The 18,986-nt window shown below is 38.8% G+C and overlaps 1 protein-coding gene across 4 annotated transcripts in view; it reads right to left on the bottom strand.

Moving 5' to 3' along the window:
* Ppargc1a (PPARG coactivator 1 alpha) overlaps positions 1-18,986 on the bottom strand; it is a 649,949-nt gene that overhangs the window by 100,252 nt on the left and 530,711 nt on the right. The window contains exon 1 of one of the 4 annotated variants that reach the window (XM_070012851.1): positions 3,905-4,084. The exons of the other annotated variants lie outside the window; for them this stretch is intronic. Within the exon in view, the coding sequence (XP_069868952.1) occupies positions 3,905-3,952 (48 nt within the window). The 5' untranslated portion in view covers positions 3,953-4,084. Of the gene's footprint in view, positions 1-3,904; positions 4,085-18,986 lie in introns of those variants that run through there. 4 annotated transcript variants of the gene reach the window in all.

The raw sequence follows: 18,986 nt of genomic DNA, 5'->3' as shown, positions 1-18,986 counted from the left end.
GTAGGGCCCTAATGCCTCTGCCTTCTGAGATCAGGAGAAACGCTAAATTGGTTCACATCAGCTGAAGATGACATTTAGATTTTGAAGTAAGCTTTATGTAGATCTTTCTTCTTGATCACCTTGGCAGGCCACATTACATGGGTCATAGACAGCAGTGGGGTGGTAAGCGACAGTGAGAAGTGGGTACTGGGTAATAGAGTCAACAGTTGGTAAGTGGAACCTGGGAGGAACCAGTAAATCTTCCCAAGGACCAATGAGGCCCAAGGAGATCCTAAGCAGCAGCTTCAAGGCAACAGAAAGAGGAAGGGCTCTCCAGTCTATCAAAATACCTTCCTTATCATTTTATTGAGCTTTCCTTTTTACTATCTGAGCTAGCAGAAAGTTACAGATTGGTATACTCTACTGGGTTTATGAGTATAGGAGGCAGGCCTGAAACGTAGCTCTTGTCCCAGTGCAATGTTCTTGTTTTGTTATGGGCGTAACACCTCCCCAGCTCCATTCTTGCCTACAAGAACTTACTTATCCTCCAAACACAGTCTCAACTCATTCTCAACACCCAATGCAGAGACCAACGGAGCACTAAAGGTTAACTGCGCAAGAATAAAGAAACAACTTAGGATTTCATTGGTGATGGTGGTGGGTTAGTCCTTTAGAAATCACAAACAACTGAAAAATACAATCCAAAAGTAAAACTAAGTTAAATAAGGTAGCTGTCTAGGTATGGTATAAATGTCTGTCATAGGGCTCAGGAACTGTGTTGGAAGGCTAAAGTGTCAATTGACTGACTTTTAGAGAGTTTCTCCCCCGCCCCCCCGCACTGTCCTTTCCTGGCATAACTTATATAAAACCCTTTAATGATCTAGAAAGTTGTATTTGTAAATAACTTTGACAACCTTTGGCTAGACCATCTCAATCTGTCCATTTGTTCTATTATTTTATCCTATCTCCACTCTGTCTGTTTCTCTCTCTCTCTCTCTCTCTCTCTCTCTCTCTCTCTCTCTCTCTCTCTCTCTCTCTCTCTCTCTCTCTTTCTGATTGCAAAAAGGGCCCTTTGCTTTTGCCAATGTTGACATGCGAATGAAATCAGCATGCTTCTGAATGTGACATTATACTGCTAATCTAAAACACATTAGTAGTAGCAAGTGTTCATGTTATTAATTTATATTTGGCCTTTGGATGATGCCAGGCTTAACTGTGCAAGCCCTGTAACTGTCCTCATCTGACATGCTGATATTTACGGCTTCCCCACACATCTGTAACAGGTGTGCTTTATTGCAATTACACAGACACATTCTACTGCCTCTGTGCAACACTGACAGCTATGCACTACTGTAGCCTTAATTTTATAATACGATTTAAGAGGATAAAGCAGTCACTAAACACAAAAGGCTAATTATTGTACGTTATTTCACCCCAACAGACTTTTCTCTTAGTTAAGGAGCAGACAATAAATTAGCTTAACTGCACTGATGATAATGAATCATTATAATTAAGTATAATTCTCCATTAACCTTTTGGAGATTTTGGTGCCATTGATGGTAAATTTTAAAGAGAGTAAGAGAGGAAAAAAAAATAAAAAGAAAGAGTGGACTCAGCCACATTAATTATATTAATGAAAGAAAAGAGAATCTTAACTTTTTAAAAAGAATTAGACAAGACGGGGGGGGGGGGGGGGGGGGGGAGGGTGGAGGAGACTTTAGGAATGGCAGTCAGTCTTGGTGGGTGTACATCAGGGAACTGTCTCTATCAATCTCAGTAACCGTATTGTACATCACCTTCATTAAACTGCAAAACACCGAGAACTCTCTGAGTAGCTCTAGTGATGGTCGCTTTTATTAACCAATGTGCTGTCCTGTCATTATGTGCAAAAGGGCATAATGGGTTTTAGGAGGACAGCAAACATTAATGATTCAAAAAATGAAAGCTGCCTCCGCTCCCCGCTGCTTGTAATATTTTAGCCGGGTGAGGTGATTCCCAGGGCTGTTACCATGAAGGCAGGACTTTCCAGCGCTGGCGGCTCACAGTGTTAACCCTGACTGGCCAGTCACAGCTGACCCAACACTCCATCCCTGGCTGGACAATTAGCCCTGAGACCCCTCCTCCTTAAGAAAATCATTTCAAAGGCCACTGCTCTAAATAGCTCCCCGTGCTTATTTGCAAATAAATGTCTGCAGGCATGCCAGGGACTGAAGTAGAGCTTCCTGATTTTCCATACGATCGAGTTCCCCCATCAACCAGCAACCTCAGAAATAATACATGACGGGGGGTGGGTAAAAAACTGGAAAGAACAGCAACCCAGACCACAGTGCCAGCCAGACTACCGCCGCCCGCAGCAGCAGGACACTCTGGCTACTCAAACAATCAGGACTTTGAAGCCACTTAGAACTCTGACTCTTAATAGCTGCCGGACCCATGAATTATCCATATCTATCCCTGCCTTACCAAGAAATCACAACAAGATAAGCACCATTACAACCCACACCTAAGATCCGCCGAGGCAGAAGGCAGAGCGAAGGAAGACACCATCAGCAAAACCCAGCGAAGAGTTAAAAGAATCCGGGGCACGCCTGGCTAGATAGGAAAAATGCATTGGCAGACCGGCCTTGGCCAAATGATTTTCACTTTAGATGCGTATCGTGGGACCACATGGACATCTTATTTAATCAAATCACGTGCAGTGCACGGCCCTCCCCCTTACCCTACGTGCCCCCAGCTACCCACAGGAAGCCGGCACGCCTTTGCCAGGATTCATTGTTAGCAGCTCTTGGGATCCTCGGTGCAATTCAATTCGGGTCCATCTCACCAAGAGTCCACAGGGCGGGAGGGGGCGGGCGGGGGGGGGGGGAGAAAGTTTCTCTTGTTTCTCAACTTGCCCAAACTTTCTGAGAGCATTCCATTGTACTGAATGCAAACAGCCAGAGATCCCAGTCCCTTTGCTAGACTCCAGAGATTACGAGGAAACCGCTGGCGTCTCTTTCTTTTTTTTTTTTTTTTTCTTTTCCCTTTCCCTTCAACCCCGGTATGAATTGTAGCCAGCAGAAACTGTGGAATTGATGTATTGCCATCTATTTTTACACAAGCAGCGAGCAGCTCCACACACGGTCTTGCATAAACTCTATTCTCTCTCCCCCGCTTCAGGCAGCTCTCCGTGGTACATACAAGGGAGACTTTTAACCATTGACTTCTCTGCCAGCCTGCACAAACGCAAAACCTTGCACCGGTTTAAAAAAAAAAAAAAAAGCCTTTAAAAAATCAGCTGGCTAAATCTTTCAACCACATACAAGAGTTTCGGAGGAAGCTGCGTGCTTGTGTTGTGTTCCATGGGAAAAGCTATCTAAAATAACCCAGCCGGATTATTTAAGATTTGTGTGTGTGCGTGTGTGTGTGTTAAGTTCTCTGTCTCTGATGTACAGAGAGATTGGGAAAATCGGGACTAGAGTCCAATAAAAAAAAAAAGGAGTATATTTGAACACATCCATTTTAATGTTTATCTTCGCTTCCTTATAAATAGAAATGGCTTTTCTCCAAGCAGGCCACTAAACACCATTGGAAAGACTTCTGCTTTTGATTCATATCAATATCTTAGAGCATAAATATTGCATAGGAGTAGAAACAGAGCCAAAGGCACAGGGAAAGAGTTTCTAACTGCTACAGATACTGTTGACAGCAGCTAAGCTTTGATTTGCTCAAGGCATCTCAGAGCTACCTTAAAATAGCAAACTTATTGGAGTTAAGATAAGATTGAGACTCCTTTCCAAAAGCTCCTGCTGGCTACTTTTTTACCTCTGGTCCCTCTCCCAAGCCCTTCCCCCTTCCTCCCCCCCCCCACCCCCACCCCTTGCAAGGAATAATTGCGTCTGAGGAAAGTCTCAGTCCTGCATTGCCGAGCCCGGTCCCGGCTCACCTCGATATCACTCCATACAGAGTCCTGACTACACATGTCCCACGCCATCCAGCTCCCAGCTCCTGAATGACGCCAGGCAAGCCTTTTCAGCTCGAATCCACAGAGCACACACTCATGCAGGCGACCAGCCCCTTACTGAGAGTGAACTGAAGGCACCTGTCTTACTACAGTCCCAGTCACATGACAAAGCCATTAAAAAGTAGGCTGGGCTGTCTGTCACTCACCCAACCTCCCTTCTCCCGGTGCAGCCTGCTGCTCAAACTCCTGACGTCACGCAAAGGCAGCCTTCTGCCTCAGTGAAGTAACGCTGGGGGGGGGGGGGGGGAAGGGAGGAAAAAAAGAAAATACTTGGAGTTTAGGAGGTTTCAAGAATCATGCTGTGATTAAAGCCAGCTTTGAATTCCACTAGCTCCAAACGCAGCCCTGGTCAAGTAATAACCAAAATCCCCTGCAATCTTTTTTTAATTTATTTTTTTTTCCTCCTTCCCAAACAAGCAAGTGGCAAAACTCCCCGGTACATGGCAGAGAAACTATACTCTTGGCTAAAAAATGTACATTCTCTAAGGACTCTACAAACTCCAGGTGGACCCAGAATGAGTTTGGTGCCAAGGCAAGAGTTTATCACAGGAGATATTTCCTAATTTTTTCTTTTGGGGGGGGGGGTGGTGTTTGAAAAGCAGCAAATGAGGCTTTTATGTTTATTTTATTTTATTTTTTGGCTTGTTTAATCAACAACATAGCCTGTGTTTGTGAAGGTATAAACAAACTCCTGCACCCAGAAATCGTCTGTCCCTGTGGCAGTGGGAAATACCAGCTCCTGGATTGTTACTGCAGATTGCTTTGATCCTTATAAGGAAAGCAAGTCACAAAACCCTATTCTTCCAGGTTGTTCCTAATTATGTCTATTTCTCTCCTAGGCTCCCAGCAAACAAATGTTAGTAAATACAGTTACTGCCTTGCCCAGAACAGCCAGTGTAGATTCTCAGCTCCTTTTATTTTTATTTTTTCATACATGGAGCATTTTCTCTCTAAGTGCCTTAGGGTGCCTTTTTGAATAAACATTGAATTCCAACCCTAGTGCCTTAGGTTGTACAATTTGCTTTTGGAATCAGGAATGTCCACGGAGTAAAGGAAAAATACTGAAAAGTATTGCTTTTTATTATTTTTCAGCTCGTACCTTTGAGACAATGAAGGCTAATGCAGGTGCATCTATTTTATGATGACATTACATATTGAATACATAACAAACTCACACCACTAGACACGGCAGAAAAACACTTCCTGTAACATTCCAGCAGTCAAATTTAACCCTGTCATGTCCCAATATCTTTGTGCATATCTTGGTGAATTAGATATGTTTCCATAAAAATCAAATCAAATCTCATCAACTTCTTAAGCCAGCTCAAGTCTTTCACTTGACAATAATGTATCTGAAAAAATTTGAAAAAACACCTTCCCAAGTATCTAAAACTAGTTTCTAAAGCATTATTAGTTAAGATCTTCTTCTACTGAGGTTAACTTAATGAATGTTCTTATTGTCCAGCTCCTTAGAAAGAAAACCGTGGTGACTGTTTTTCCTCTTACACAGTTGTAAATATTCAGTTGCTCAAATAGCAAAGTGAAAGAAAGTCAAAACCAAACCAAACAACAAGAAACAATTTGCCAGCTTGCAGCTTCCTTCACATTTGTCTACTCTGATATCTGCAACAAGTTGCTGGTATATTTCTAAATAATGTAATGAAATGGACAGTTTTTCCTGACTGAATGTAAAAAGATAGATGTCCAACAGCTTTGACATTTCACATTAGCCAAATACTTTTCACTGGTACATTCTCCCCCCACCCCATTACAGATGGCAGAAAATTGCTGCAGATTTAATTTTCGATATAAAAAAATAAAAAGGACCAGGAATGCATTCATACATGCAATTAGTGCCATTCCTCAGCACCCACCACAAAGAAACACTCATTTTCTTCTCAATTAGATTCTGACTTAATGTAAAACTTCAGTAAATTATTAAAATTCAGGGCAAAGGTCATTGGTTCTACCCTCAAAACAGTCAACTGTGAAACAATATTGGTCACAGGGCTAAGAAGCATCAATGTTTATTAATTATTATCAAGTGATTTCTGCATCATGACAGTCACTGATACTTCTGTTTAGCTTATTGCTAGGCATCTATCAGATTTTCTAAAAATCATTTTTTACACCTTTTAGAGATGTCCTTTACCCTACACCAGGCTGTGCTGTTGTTGAGCATTTTAGCTGTTTTTATTCTGTTGTTGGGGTTTACCTGCTTGGTTTTGGCCAGCTACTTCTACACTTAAAAAAATAAATCAGCATAGAAGTCATTTCTAATATGTGGTTTCCCCTTCATGTCACAGAGTCTGAAGTTAAAACATTCAAAGGACCCATAAACTATAGCAGATTACATTTCCCCCTTCTGAAACCTCTACTACCATACAAGTAAAAATTTTATACAGATTTGTAGAAAAATCAGAATACCTTCTGCTATTTCTTTTTTTAATTCTCAAAATTACAACTCCAATGAGAGGGATATTTTAGAAGTCTTATAATTTGGTTAATTAACTCTTCAGATGAAAATTTCTCTTCTGTCCAGTTATATTTTTCCCCCTCAGGAGAACTTAAATTGTTAGTTGCTCACCAGCCTTGGTCTTTCCTGGCTCCCCGGGTGGTTTCTATATTTAATTCTTGCTCTGCTTCTCCTCCTCTCTCCCCACAGCCTTCATTTTACCTCTTCACATCTCTGCCTTCAAGATCTCATAATGGTTGGTTTCAATCAACAAGGAGCTACTGAAACTTTTCTGTGTCCACAACAATGTGTTGTAAGGACATCCAAGAAGGTATATGGCAAGGACACAGAGAACTCGTATAGTTATAGGAATGACATCCCATAAAAATGCAACCAATTTGCTATGACAAAGCAATAAGATCATTTTTGCTTGATATCTGGATTCCTCTTCTACTTTTTATCACACATCCTGTCTAGGTACAAGGTCCTTTCATTGACCATTGCAATTCACAACCAAATCAGCTAGCTGCATTTTCTCAAAACAATGGGAATAGGTATTTATTAACATCTGTTGAGTGTGCATAATGTTGTACATCTACACAGAGCTGAGATTTCACCCCCTGGAATCCCTCTATTCACTAGTTCTCCTAAGGTTTGCTTTCCAGGGTCTCAACTTGGGTAGAGGCAGGAAAAATGTATCTTTTGAGTTATAAGGAGAGAGAAAAAAATAGAGGGAGAGAAATAGAGAAAGAGGAGAGAGGGAGTGGGAGGGGAAGAAAGGAAGGGAAGCAAGAAAGAAGAAAACAAGAGAAAGACAAAGAGACAGAGACAACAGAGAATGATTCATTCTGTTTTACAACAAAAGTATCTGATGAAATGTTTAGTTTCCCTTCACTATGTCTGCCCCAAAGTGTAAGCTTCTTGCACCGTCTCTATTTCAGACAATTGTTAATATCTAATAAATAAACAGCATCAAAGCCAAACACCCAAACTCAAACACTATAGACAATAGCAACAGCAATTGGCTTTGATGTCAAGACTATACAAAAGGAAAATCAGGAGAAAGGACTATGAGAATAAATATCCTTGCTTATTTACTCCTACAACGAACTATGTAAGAATAAAGTAAAGGCTGTACTTTTCAGGGAAGAGTAGTAGAGAGGACATTACATATAATCAGGCTTGTAGGCTATAGACATTAGGATCAGGACTTCATATACCAGTTCTCAATATTTGCTGTCCTCCAAACATCCCAATAAAGACAAACAGCTTGCTCATTTCAAACTTCGAGAAATAGGTAAGTAAAGGTTTGAACACCATCCTAAAAGAACAGGAAGAGCCCCAAAGCCCTTTCTAGGAAGAACTGAACTTCTAAACATTAGAATCATCCTCTTCCCAAGTCAAAGGCATAGCAAATGGCCCCTGAGGCCATTTTGAATGGAGACAAGAGTCCACATAACTGGAAACTAATATTCTAGGGAATGCTGCCTGCCTGGAGCATTCTTCCAGAAAGAAAATGGCCTGCTCAGAAATGCTAAGATTTATAAAGTTAATTATTGTTAAAAGGCATTCCGTGGCTTGCTTTTAATTCCTTAAGGGGGCTCATTGATCCTGATGCTCACATTGCTTGCTAAGTTCTTGTTTTGCACTTTGGTTTGAAGGTGAGGCAAAGTTGCAAAGTGTGTATGGGGAGCGGGGTGGGGAGGAGAGAATACACAGAGACCTCTTCTATAAATATTCTTAAATTGAATCTTATTTTTACACAGAGTTCTCTGGTGATGACATTGAAAACAAAGACCTCTGGAGAAACAAATTGAGAAAGTTAGTGGACAACTTTAATCCCTCCTAGCATTGATGTTTTTCTTTTTTAATAAACAACATATCATAGACAACCCCAGCAACACAGCTATCATCTCCAATAAAATCTCCAGAAGACTATTCTGATAGCACTGAGCCAGACTTGATTTTAACTTAGATCTCAAAAAGTGCTTGGGGCAATTTTCATATTACAATACAACAAAAAATGAAAATTAATCTGAGTTGTATCACATAGACTAATATACACAAAAAGCAGAAAGTATGTTTAGAAGGAACACAGATGACAAGAGATAATGAAAGGATGGCTAAAATCTGATTTGTGAATCTTCAGATGTTTTCATTTGCCTTTATCATTTTACATTGATTCCTCTATAATGCAGAGAATTGTTATTTAAATAAGACATGAGCAATTAGGTTATTTACCAATTTTTTGTCTTACTCAAACTAAAAATCAGACATATCAGATTTTATCAAAGTTGCATCATTTAAAGAAAATTAAGGTGCTACTGAGCCTAAAGAAAACATTTCATTTAGTAAGAAAAATGTTTTATCTTACTGGGTACATTTACCCAGTACCCACTTGGAAAAGGGGGTACAAAAATTGTTTAAATAAAAAAGAAGGTTGGCAGCTAAACTATTCCCTGGACCTTATTTCTGTCATTTGGGTCCTAATTAGCCTAACTTGACTTTAAAGGAGAAAACTATATTTTCTAAATAGTCTCAGAAAGGAAGAATGAATGTGTTTCTTTTCCTTCTTTATTTTGACTGTATCAGACAAAGTCCTGGGGGGATTGAGGGGTATTTTGCTTTTGCTTCTGTTATTGAAAATTTTTTAGTGCTTTGATATTTCTATATTACTCTGGTGAGCTAAAATACATATACTCCCCAAATGTGGGAGAGGTACCGGGCAATAACTCCTCATCACAGGAAATAACCGGCTCTAAAGTCTAAGCTAAATTTTGTGGCAACATATACATTGTACTGGATATTTATTAACTCATTTAGACTACAGGACTTTTAAAGAAACATCTTCAAGCTAGTAGAACAGTCTTAGGATAGATAGACCTTTGCTTTCAACTCTTCACTCAAATACTGCATTTAATATACTAGAGGGAAGATTATTAATGGGTGCAGTTTTTCTTGAGGACAAATAGGTAATATGTATTATATTTTTTAAATAGATAGTTTCAAAGATCCAGACATTCTCCTTGTACAAATTCAACCTAAAGAAATAATAGGGGAAGGCGTACAAAGATTTTTGGTGTGAGAATAGCCAATGCAATATCATTTACATTGTTGAGAACATGAATGAAATGAAAATGCCTAATGTTAATAGGCCTACTTAATATATTATGAGGCATAGATAGCTATGATAGATAGATGATAAATGGTAGATGATAGACCAATGCATATATATATATATATATATATATGTATCAATGCTATCATTAAAATCTTATAAATTATACTTAGGAGCATAAGGATACAATGTTAAGATGAAATAACTATAATAATAAAAATTTTACCTAGAAGAAATACAACATATTTATTATGTTGTGTGTGCGTGTGTGTGTGGAGAGAGGAAAGAAATGAGAGGAGAAAGTAAACAGGAAAGAAGTTGCTCAGAGGAGTTGATGACAGTGTGAATAGTTGTTATTTTGCTTTAAGTGTGTGTATGTGTGTGTCTTTCTGTAATTTTCAAACTTTCTGTGATAAACATGTATGACTTATATATTCAGTAGAATAATAACTATTCAGTTTTTGTGAGGAATAGTCAGATTCAGAATTAGACCTATGCCTTCCTAACACAAAGGAAATGGAAAACACAAACAACTGGACACCCCATCCCAGCCTCAAACCTTCATCTTATATTTAAGATGAGCCATTTCAGTCTGTCACCCTAAATCTAGCAGCTCCTCCATCGAGCTCTTGAAGATCAGGCTCAACCCAGAGAGAAATCACTTCCTGGTATCTTTAGAAACCCACTCAGGCCTGAGTTACAAATGAAAGATGCTTTCGATTGGGGCACAAACAGCTGGCTCCCAGAAAAATCACTCCAATCTTCATGTAATTTCTCATTTTAAAATTGTATCAAAGTAGAATTTCCCTTTAAAACTCAATTATCTGCAAAAGGGTTAAAGTCCCAGCCATTTATATCAAAAGATCTATTTATTAGACATAGTTTTTCTTTCCTTCTAGTATATAGTTTAGAAGCCTGGACCAAAAATGAAAGATTATTGAACACCCCAAGAATCATATAACTGAACTTTTAAGAACATGTCTCAGGAAGAGACTACTGGCTGGGGAGAAAGGAATTAGTCAGGGAGAACTTGGGAGAAGAGCTGCTATAGAGGCAGATTCCACTGGAGACAGCTGAAATTGACTTGATGAGGAAAACAGTCGACATTTCCAACAGTGACTTGCAAATGAACTTCTTTGGGAAATCACCTGCCCCTAAGCATGCAGCTGTCGGTACAGAGGCTGTCATGGTGTTGCCCTGTTCTTGGGCAGGTAGCTCACTCAGTATTGTAAGTAAGCACTGACTAGCTAACCTCCCCCAAAGGGATGTAGATAATCACAGGAATGGACAATTCAGGTTAGCATCCTTGCAACTTCTTTCATCTGACTGATCATTAGTTTGACCAGAAAATACTTTCAAAACTAGAGGAATAATGAGTTGAAATCAAGGCCATGAGGTTTCAGGTGATTACAGGAAGCTGAAGTCAATCTGATCAGCAGAGTGACTTTGTGACTCTTGAATTCAGCCCAAAATGGAAGGAAAAGAAAGAATGAACATGTGGAATGTGGGTCCTCACTCAACTGGGTCATGAACCAACAAGCTGACTGTGGGCTGTTCACTCAATGGTGTTCAGCCTCAGTTTCTGAATCGTCAAAGGAGACAGCCAGATTCATTTACCTCTAAGATCCTTGCCATTCTCAAATTCATGGACAAGATACAGCCAGCACAGTGCAAACTCATGGCACAGGTGCTGGCACCAGAGATAATATGCGAGAAAAGGATCTAGTGTCTAACTGTCCAGCAGGAGCACAACTCCATTCCTTTTCTTGCATTATGAACATTTATTTAGACAAAGAACACATTAGAACTTGTTACAGCATAGCTGAAGACTTTGGAAAACCTGTGTTTCTTACAAAGCCCAGGTAATTGGCCAGAGAAGAGCACCTTCATCTTCTTTGTTATTAATTCTGCTACGTGGCCTAAGTCACACTGCAAACTGAGCCATTGTTTGTGAAAAACCACACAACTAACGCATATTACCAATTACTTATTTCTGCAAATGGATACAATAAGATATACTCACATGTAATTAGTTTTGCATCGAATATATTTCTTATTTGCCAGAGAAGAGTTAGGAATGAAGGCAAATCCCACATTTAGGATTTTGTACATGGGAATGAATTATGTAGTGTCCAGGAAAAGAAGATCTTTGTTTTGTTTGGGTTGATTTGGTGCTAGTACTAAAGCTCGCACTCAGGGCTTTGCACGCTTATTCAGCTGTTTTGTTCAAGGGCACTGCTTTACCACATATTCCCTTCTGGGTTTGTGCTAGTTAATTGAAAATAAGAATCTCAGGAACTTTTCTGTCTGAGCTGGCTTCAAACCATGATACTCATATCTCAGTCTCCTGGGCAGCTAAGGTTACAGGCATGAGCTATCAGAACCCCATGGGAAAAAAGACTCATAAGTTACCTATTTTTGCTTTTTAATATCAGAGCACTGAAAATGTATATTATTATGTTTAATAAAAGAGAAGCTTACCTATTTTTAATTTGGGAGCCCAGAGAAGATATTACTGTAAAGTGCAGAAAGGAAAAAGATCACATGCCTAAAATGTTTTAGCACAGCATTATTAGAGCCAAATCAGAGCCTGGGTCCTGGTTGTATCTCCGAGGTTGCAAGTTTCCCCAAGGAACTATTTGATTTGGAGGAACTATTTCCTCTTTAGCAGGAAGAAGAAAATCTGTGCTTCAGTGTCTTCCAATGCCACCCAGTTTGGAAGCTTTCTTTTAGGGCTGGATGAGTAGTCATTGACACACTAAATTCTACACCAGAAAATCTGGAGAGGGAGTAATGATGACTTGAAATTGGGCAAAGGAAGACGGAATAAATGACAAATCTCAGTCAGGATAAAGCTTTGGTAAACCACTAGCTACTCTCAAGCCCGACAATACTGCATAGTTAAGAGTGCCATTCACTAGCAGGGCATAACTCACTTCTCATTTTTCTGCATCCACAGAAAAGAAACACAAATGAAAGTAAGGTATGAAAGCTCAAGCTTAGGGCCTGTGAAATGCCTGAAAAAGGAGGTGGAGAAGAATTTCCTTTTGAAACAAAACATATGCCCTCTCGTTCTCTAGAGTCCAATTTGCATTTTACCCAAGTAGGTAATCAAAATAAATTCTTTTCTTGAGTCTTTTCAGAACAAAAATCTTTTTCATTCCTGAGATGGAACTTTCTACCCTCCATCTTGGTAGATTCAGAGACAACTAAAAATAGGCCACACCTAACCTTTTACACAGCTATACAAAGCCACTACGTGGAAATTCCAGCCTGGTGCTCGCCTGTGGGTATTTTAAGTCTGTGTTCTCTTTGCTTTCTCTATCACAAAGTCCAATGTCACAGAGTAGGTACAAACTTCAGACAAAAGTGGTTTGTTGGGGTGTCATATCTTACATTCTCTGAGGTACCATTTTTCAGCTGTGTTATTTTGCTTTTCAGATAGAATCCAACAAAAATATGGTTCCCTATTTTTTCACATAATTAAAGCAAAATAAAGCTATTCTTCATGTTTACAGTATTATGATTATTGGGGGTCTAATACTTCAATGGAATGAGATCAAACGAACTTCTAATTTATCCCCAAATGTGTATATCCTACAAATAGACAGTGATGCCAAATAAGCCGTACAAACACACACAATTGGACATGCTTTATGATTCCATTTCTACAAAACACCAAGGTGAAAATATCTAATGTATGTGGCTGAAAGTCATGAGAGAGGTTGCCTTTGATGGCATTTTGGGAATGGTAGGCAAAAGAGCAAGAGGAAGGTAGAGACCAAGTTATGATCTCTTTCTTGGTGTCAGTACTGGTTATGTGGTTATGTTCAGTTACAAAAAATACATTGATATGATCCCTGCTGATAAATGCACTTTTCAGTATCCATATTATAATTCTATAAAGAGTTTGAAATATATTCAGCAAGAGAAAGGAATGTTTCTATATCACAAGCTTTCAAAATTTTCTTCTCTGCTGTTACCAAAAACTAAATCTAAATATTCAGGGGCTCTTCTTAGAAAGGCCATTAAACCTCTTATACCAATGACAGTGGATAAGGAGTTGAGGATCCCTATGTCTGGGTTGATGTGTTTGTTTTATTTTGGAGGAGTAATCTAGCTTTCTAGATTTTTCTTTTCTCCAACATAAGGTAAGATTGTCATCTGCATTAATCGAGATTCTGTGTCCTGATTTGTTGAATGGAACTCCTTTGGGCAACTACTTGAAGATAATAAATATATATAATTTTAAAAGATTGTATTCCTTAAATAAATTAACTGATGGGGGCTGGTTTCCAAGTTTAAATATTCGGTATTTTTTATCTTTGATTCAAAAGTCATTGTTGAAAAGCATCGTTGACTTGTTTCGGCACAGAAGTCTTCCCTGAGAGTGCGGATCTAGGAGTCAACACTAACCTGCCATTTGGGACCCATCTGTGAAAATCTCAAATTAAACTATCTGAACGAGAACCACCTCATCTATAAAACACCATTATCAATAGCTGTTTTATATGATGGCCGTGAAGGTTACAAACATGTAAGAGTCTATTGAAAAACAGTAGACTCAATAGATTACTAGAAAAATATGGTCACTAGAAAAATTTAAATTTTAACTTATATGTTTGCTATTTGTCTGGCAAAGAAAGAAAAGAAAGTAAAGAAAAAAGAAAGAAAGAAAGAAAGAAAGAAAAAAGAAAGAAAGAAAGAAGAAAGAAAGAACGAAAGAAAGAAAGAAAGAAAGAAAGAAAGAAAGAAAGAACGAAAGAAAGAAAGAAAGAAAGAAAGAAAGAAAGAAAGAAAGAAAGAAAGAAAGAAAGAAAGAAAGAAAGAAAGAGAAAGGAAGGAAGGAAGGAAGGAAGGAAGAAAAGAAAAGGAAGGGAAGGGGAATTAGAAGAGGTCAAACCAAGCAGACTTGCTCTTTGTTTGATATTAAGCTGACTTGGTACATGTGACAGAACCATCACATGTGTTAGGATGCCAAGGGCCTGTTGTTCTTTTGCATACCTGATGAAAAGCAAAAACAGCCTCATTCTAGTCCTGACCTGGCTCTGACTCTAAAGACAGCAGAGGCGCCAAGTGTAGTAAACAGTTTTGTTTCTACTAGGCTGGCCACAAACTTATTTGAGCCAAAAGTCTTTCCTGAATTTCTCTGTTAAGAAACAAGACAACCATATGGCACATGAAATCCAACAAAATACTATGAATCTGCGAATGTGGAGGAACCTCAAAGCATCAAATCAGGTTTGAAATGATGAGACTGAAAATACACCCAGAAGAAGGGATGGAAAACAAACCACAGGAGCAAAACAACTCAATACAAAGTCAATTTTGCCCCCAGTGGCCTATCAACCAAATTGTCTTAGTATTCCCATTTCTCCATTGCCTGTGATCAATCATACAATTGCTTTTTAAATAGATAAAAATGGCATAAAAGGATACTTTATATTTTCCCTTCCATGTTTAAATGTTTTCCCAAATTGAGATGTCCTATAAATGTGCCTGAAATTTCAAAATCTTTGTAAGAAAAGGAGAAGGCAAAATATCTTCTTAATAATTCATAGATACTATGTTGATAAAGTATTTTGGAAAGATTGTGCCATATAGAAGATATTATTGAATTTATCATTTTAAAGTGTGGTTACTAGAACATTTTAAATTACGTATGTGATGTGCGTGATATTCATTTTAACAGGATATAACTTTTTAAAAGTTTTTCATTTACCCTTCAAGTTCTACCAAAGATACAAAACAAATTTATGAATTATAGGATAGAGGAATTTCAGAATTAAAAGAAATAGCCGAGTAAATGCAAACATGCACAACTCCAGGGGACGCCACTCCTATCACACTGTGCAGATTGATCCTTGGAACTTTTCAGTTTACATGGTGTTGTGTTAAATAAATCCATGATCCTTATGAAATCATTAAAAAAAAATCCCTTCCATAACATCCCTGGGGCAACCTCATGAATCTAGTCAGCACTTTTTACACCTTTTCAAAACATAAACATCCTAACGAAATGTAAATGCAGAAAGTGAGATTTGCCCAATATTCCAGGCTTGGAAGGGTGGAAAATAGAGCCAATCACTATCACCGTATACTAACAGGACTCAGAAGATGGCCAAATCCCCTAGAACATAAAGGCTGGGATATGTGCGAGGATGCGAGGCTCATCCGGGACACGGGAGACATTTTTCGGAGATTTGCATCCACTTTAATTACAAAATGCACCCACCTTTCCCTTCCAAAGGAGAAAAGCCTGTTGTTGCATCTATAATGTAGCCTTAGTTTTTGATGCCAGAAATGATTCCGTAAACACAGTAATGGTATGGTATACTGTATCTTATTCCATATTCAAATTATTCTCAAGACAGTTCTGGCATTAATTCAGTTTGATGTCTGTACTTAGGATTTCACATAGGTACCTTTATCTAATTCTTCTTCTCAACTAATAAAAAATCTTAATTCATGGTAATATATTTATTTCCAGTTCAGTTCATGTTAAGGAGTGCAGTACTTTACAGAAAACTAATTAATATCAATCATATATTCTAACACTTTTAATGGTTCAGAGGAAAGTTCTGCACTAGGGAAAAGATTAGATGAACCAAGGGGTCTTTAACCCATCCTATTTACTCTATTTTTAGGATTTGAAAAAAGTTTTATCAAACACCATTTCAGATATAAATTTAACTGGAAGAATACATCATAGGCAGGCTAGGAATTAAGGACCCTGCTACTGATCTTTAATAAGACATTGATTTGATGTGGCCCAAGAATGTAATTTATATCCTCATACTCCATTTTCCCACAATTTTGTCTAATAACCATATAATTTGCAAGTTGGTAAAGATATTCGAAATCAGATGCATGGCACTATTAAAATAATGAACAACATTACTAATAGCAAGCCTTCTGCAATTGCTGGAAACAACTCTGTTTTTATGTAATGTTTGAGTAATGTTGATGGCATCGTATTTCCTGAGATTGTGCATATAGTCAGCGGGAGAGTTTAACTGTGACTCTTTGACTATGACATAAATGGTACCCCCTGGAGACATGCAATATAGTGGCCCACTATGTAGCTCCCTGAAGGAGCTACATTTAAAAGGCTTAATTCTGTCCCAGACACAAAGAACATAAGCTATGAGTTATTTGTGTAACTAAAAAGTCTTTAAAATTGAAAAACAAACAAACAAACAAACAGAAATAAACCCCTGTAATAGATAGCTTGAGACACATGGACATAGTATCAGGTCTTGCCAAATTAACCATTTCATTCACTCCACAACAATTTCTTCACATTGATAAACTATACTTTACAATGTAGAACCATATGCTATGCCAATGTCTTTTTATGACTTCTTAATAATAAACATACATGACCTCCAAACCCAATATAAAAATGCTTAAAAGTTCTCAGGATTACAAATAAACACAAATCCCGACATGCCAATACAGCAGAATCTACAGAGATAATACCTCTTGATACTCACTTGCATACCCGGATCCATTAGTGAGAACCCCAAGAGGTGTGCCATTCATTTTTTCGCAGAACAAGTACTTGTACAGCAAGTGGAGAGACTACTGACAAAGGGGGCTTGTACACGCCCCTTTTTAATTCACAAGGGCAGAGTGACGTAAGAAGGCACTTGGGAGTCACTGCTCAATGAACTCCACAACAGGGCACAGTTCTGAAACCCAATCGTAGCCCGATATGGACGTAAGAGCAAATATGTACAGTATCATGTGCTTTCCAACAGCTCTGAGTCTCGAGGGAGCTCTCTGACATCAGCAGCTGAGACAGGTGGTTCCCTTTCCAACTGTGGAAAATAAAACCCCAGTGCAGAGCCACTAAATAAATATAGCAGTACTGTAATTTTTCCTGGGTGCACTCTCCCTGTGATTTCTCTCCCTGTGATGATACTTAGCCAATGAACCTCTTCAGAACATCTATCCAGACCAATAACTGACAACATTTGTGGACAGGTTAATATTGGTGTTAAGAGGCTGGTGGAAGGCTCTGTTTTGCAGTTCCAGATGGCAGAATTTGGGGCTCTCCTCCTCTTATTTATTCAGAATCTGCTGTCACATGCCCGCACCTCTGCTCTACTATGTCATCCATTGTTCCCTGGTATTCATACTACCCAATGGAATGGCAGGGGAAAAAAAAGAGATCATCTTAAAATCACATGCATAGGGCAGGTCAATACTAATCATATCCAGTTTGAGTCTGCAAGCTAAGATCAGGTGATATGTCCTAAGCCCTTTGTGGCCACAACTATTTGCTTTTGAATTTAAGAATTACTAGCAGAAGGGCACCCTGTAATGTGTGTATAAAATTACTTAATTCAGCTTCTATTTCCCTTTCGGAACATAGATACTTTTACACTCTGACAGCAACTGGCTCTTAAAGCATTCTCCTTTTTGTTGTATCTCCTTAGAAACACAAATCTTGTTCCCTGGCAGCAGTGGCACTAAGTGTTGTACCACATGCTCAAACGAGTTCACCCTCGCAGCTTTAATTCTCAGTAAGTGGCATGAAAGGAGGTCAGCCCTTCTCAGAAAACACTCCGAGTTCTTCTCGGCGACAGAATCGATTTCAGAAAACCATATTCCCTAGCATGGCAGAACTGGCTTCTACTTGGAAATTCTGGCCATAACTACTGACCACTTTATGAAATGATCCACAAAGGGACAAACACAGGGAAAGGATCTCCACTTGAACTCTGGAAAAGAAATCTCTATGACTTGGGTTCATTCCATAGGACAAGGAAGTTGGTGGCTGCCATCCATTCTTCATCCTTTTGTTTCCAGATAACTCTGTGATCTGGAAAGTGGGTGGCATGTCTCTATAGTATGGCTTTTCTTTCCAGAGGTGTTCATGGAATGCCTAACTTAATAATGCCACCTTAATCCTGAATGTTGCCATGGAAACCTACAATTGTAATGAGTCTAAGGAAGAGGAAATGAAACAAGTTCTTCCTGCTTTTCTCCACACTATTCAACTTTCAAAGAAGCAGGTCTTCCCAAGTTTAAGGTTTCTACATTTTGAGCTATAGTGAAGATATTAGCAATAAAGCAATGGCTCTGAGAACTGGAAAGTAAGGACTGTGGATTATATTATTTAGTCTTTGGACTAACACTAGGCAGAAGTACTGTTATTACGCTGATTCTAGGGGTAAACTCATTGAAGTTTAGGGAGTCTGAGCAATCTTTCTAAAAGCAAATAGCTGTATATGGGAGAGCTGGGGTTTAAAGTCAATCCTGTCTGACTTCAAACATTTTTCTCCTAATGATCAAGTTATTAAAAAAAATAGCAGGCTTCGTGTGTGTGTGTGTGTGTGTGTGTGTGTGTGTGTGTGTGTGTGTGTGTGTGTGTGTGTGTGTGTGTAACAATCATTTAGGACTTTTTCCCCAATCAGAAGGGA

Source organism: Dipodomys merriami, unplaced genomic scaffold (genome assembly GCF_024711535.1).
Source record: "Dipodomys merriami isolate MVZ:Mamm:240054 unplaced genomic scaffold, mDipMer1.0.p SCAF_9, whole genome shotgun sequence".
NCBI classification, from domain to species: Eukaryota; Metazoa; Chordata; class Mammalia; order Rodentia; family Heteromyidae; genus Dipodomys; species Dipodomys merriami.
The sequence above is the reverse complement of the archived record's forward strand: the minus strand, read 5'-3'. Positions and strand labels throughout refer to the sequence as shown.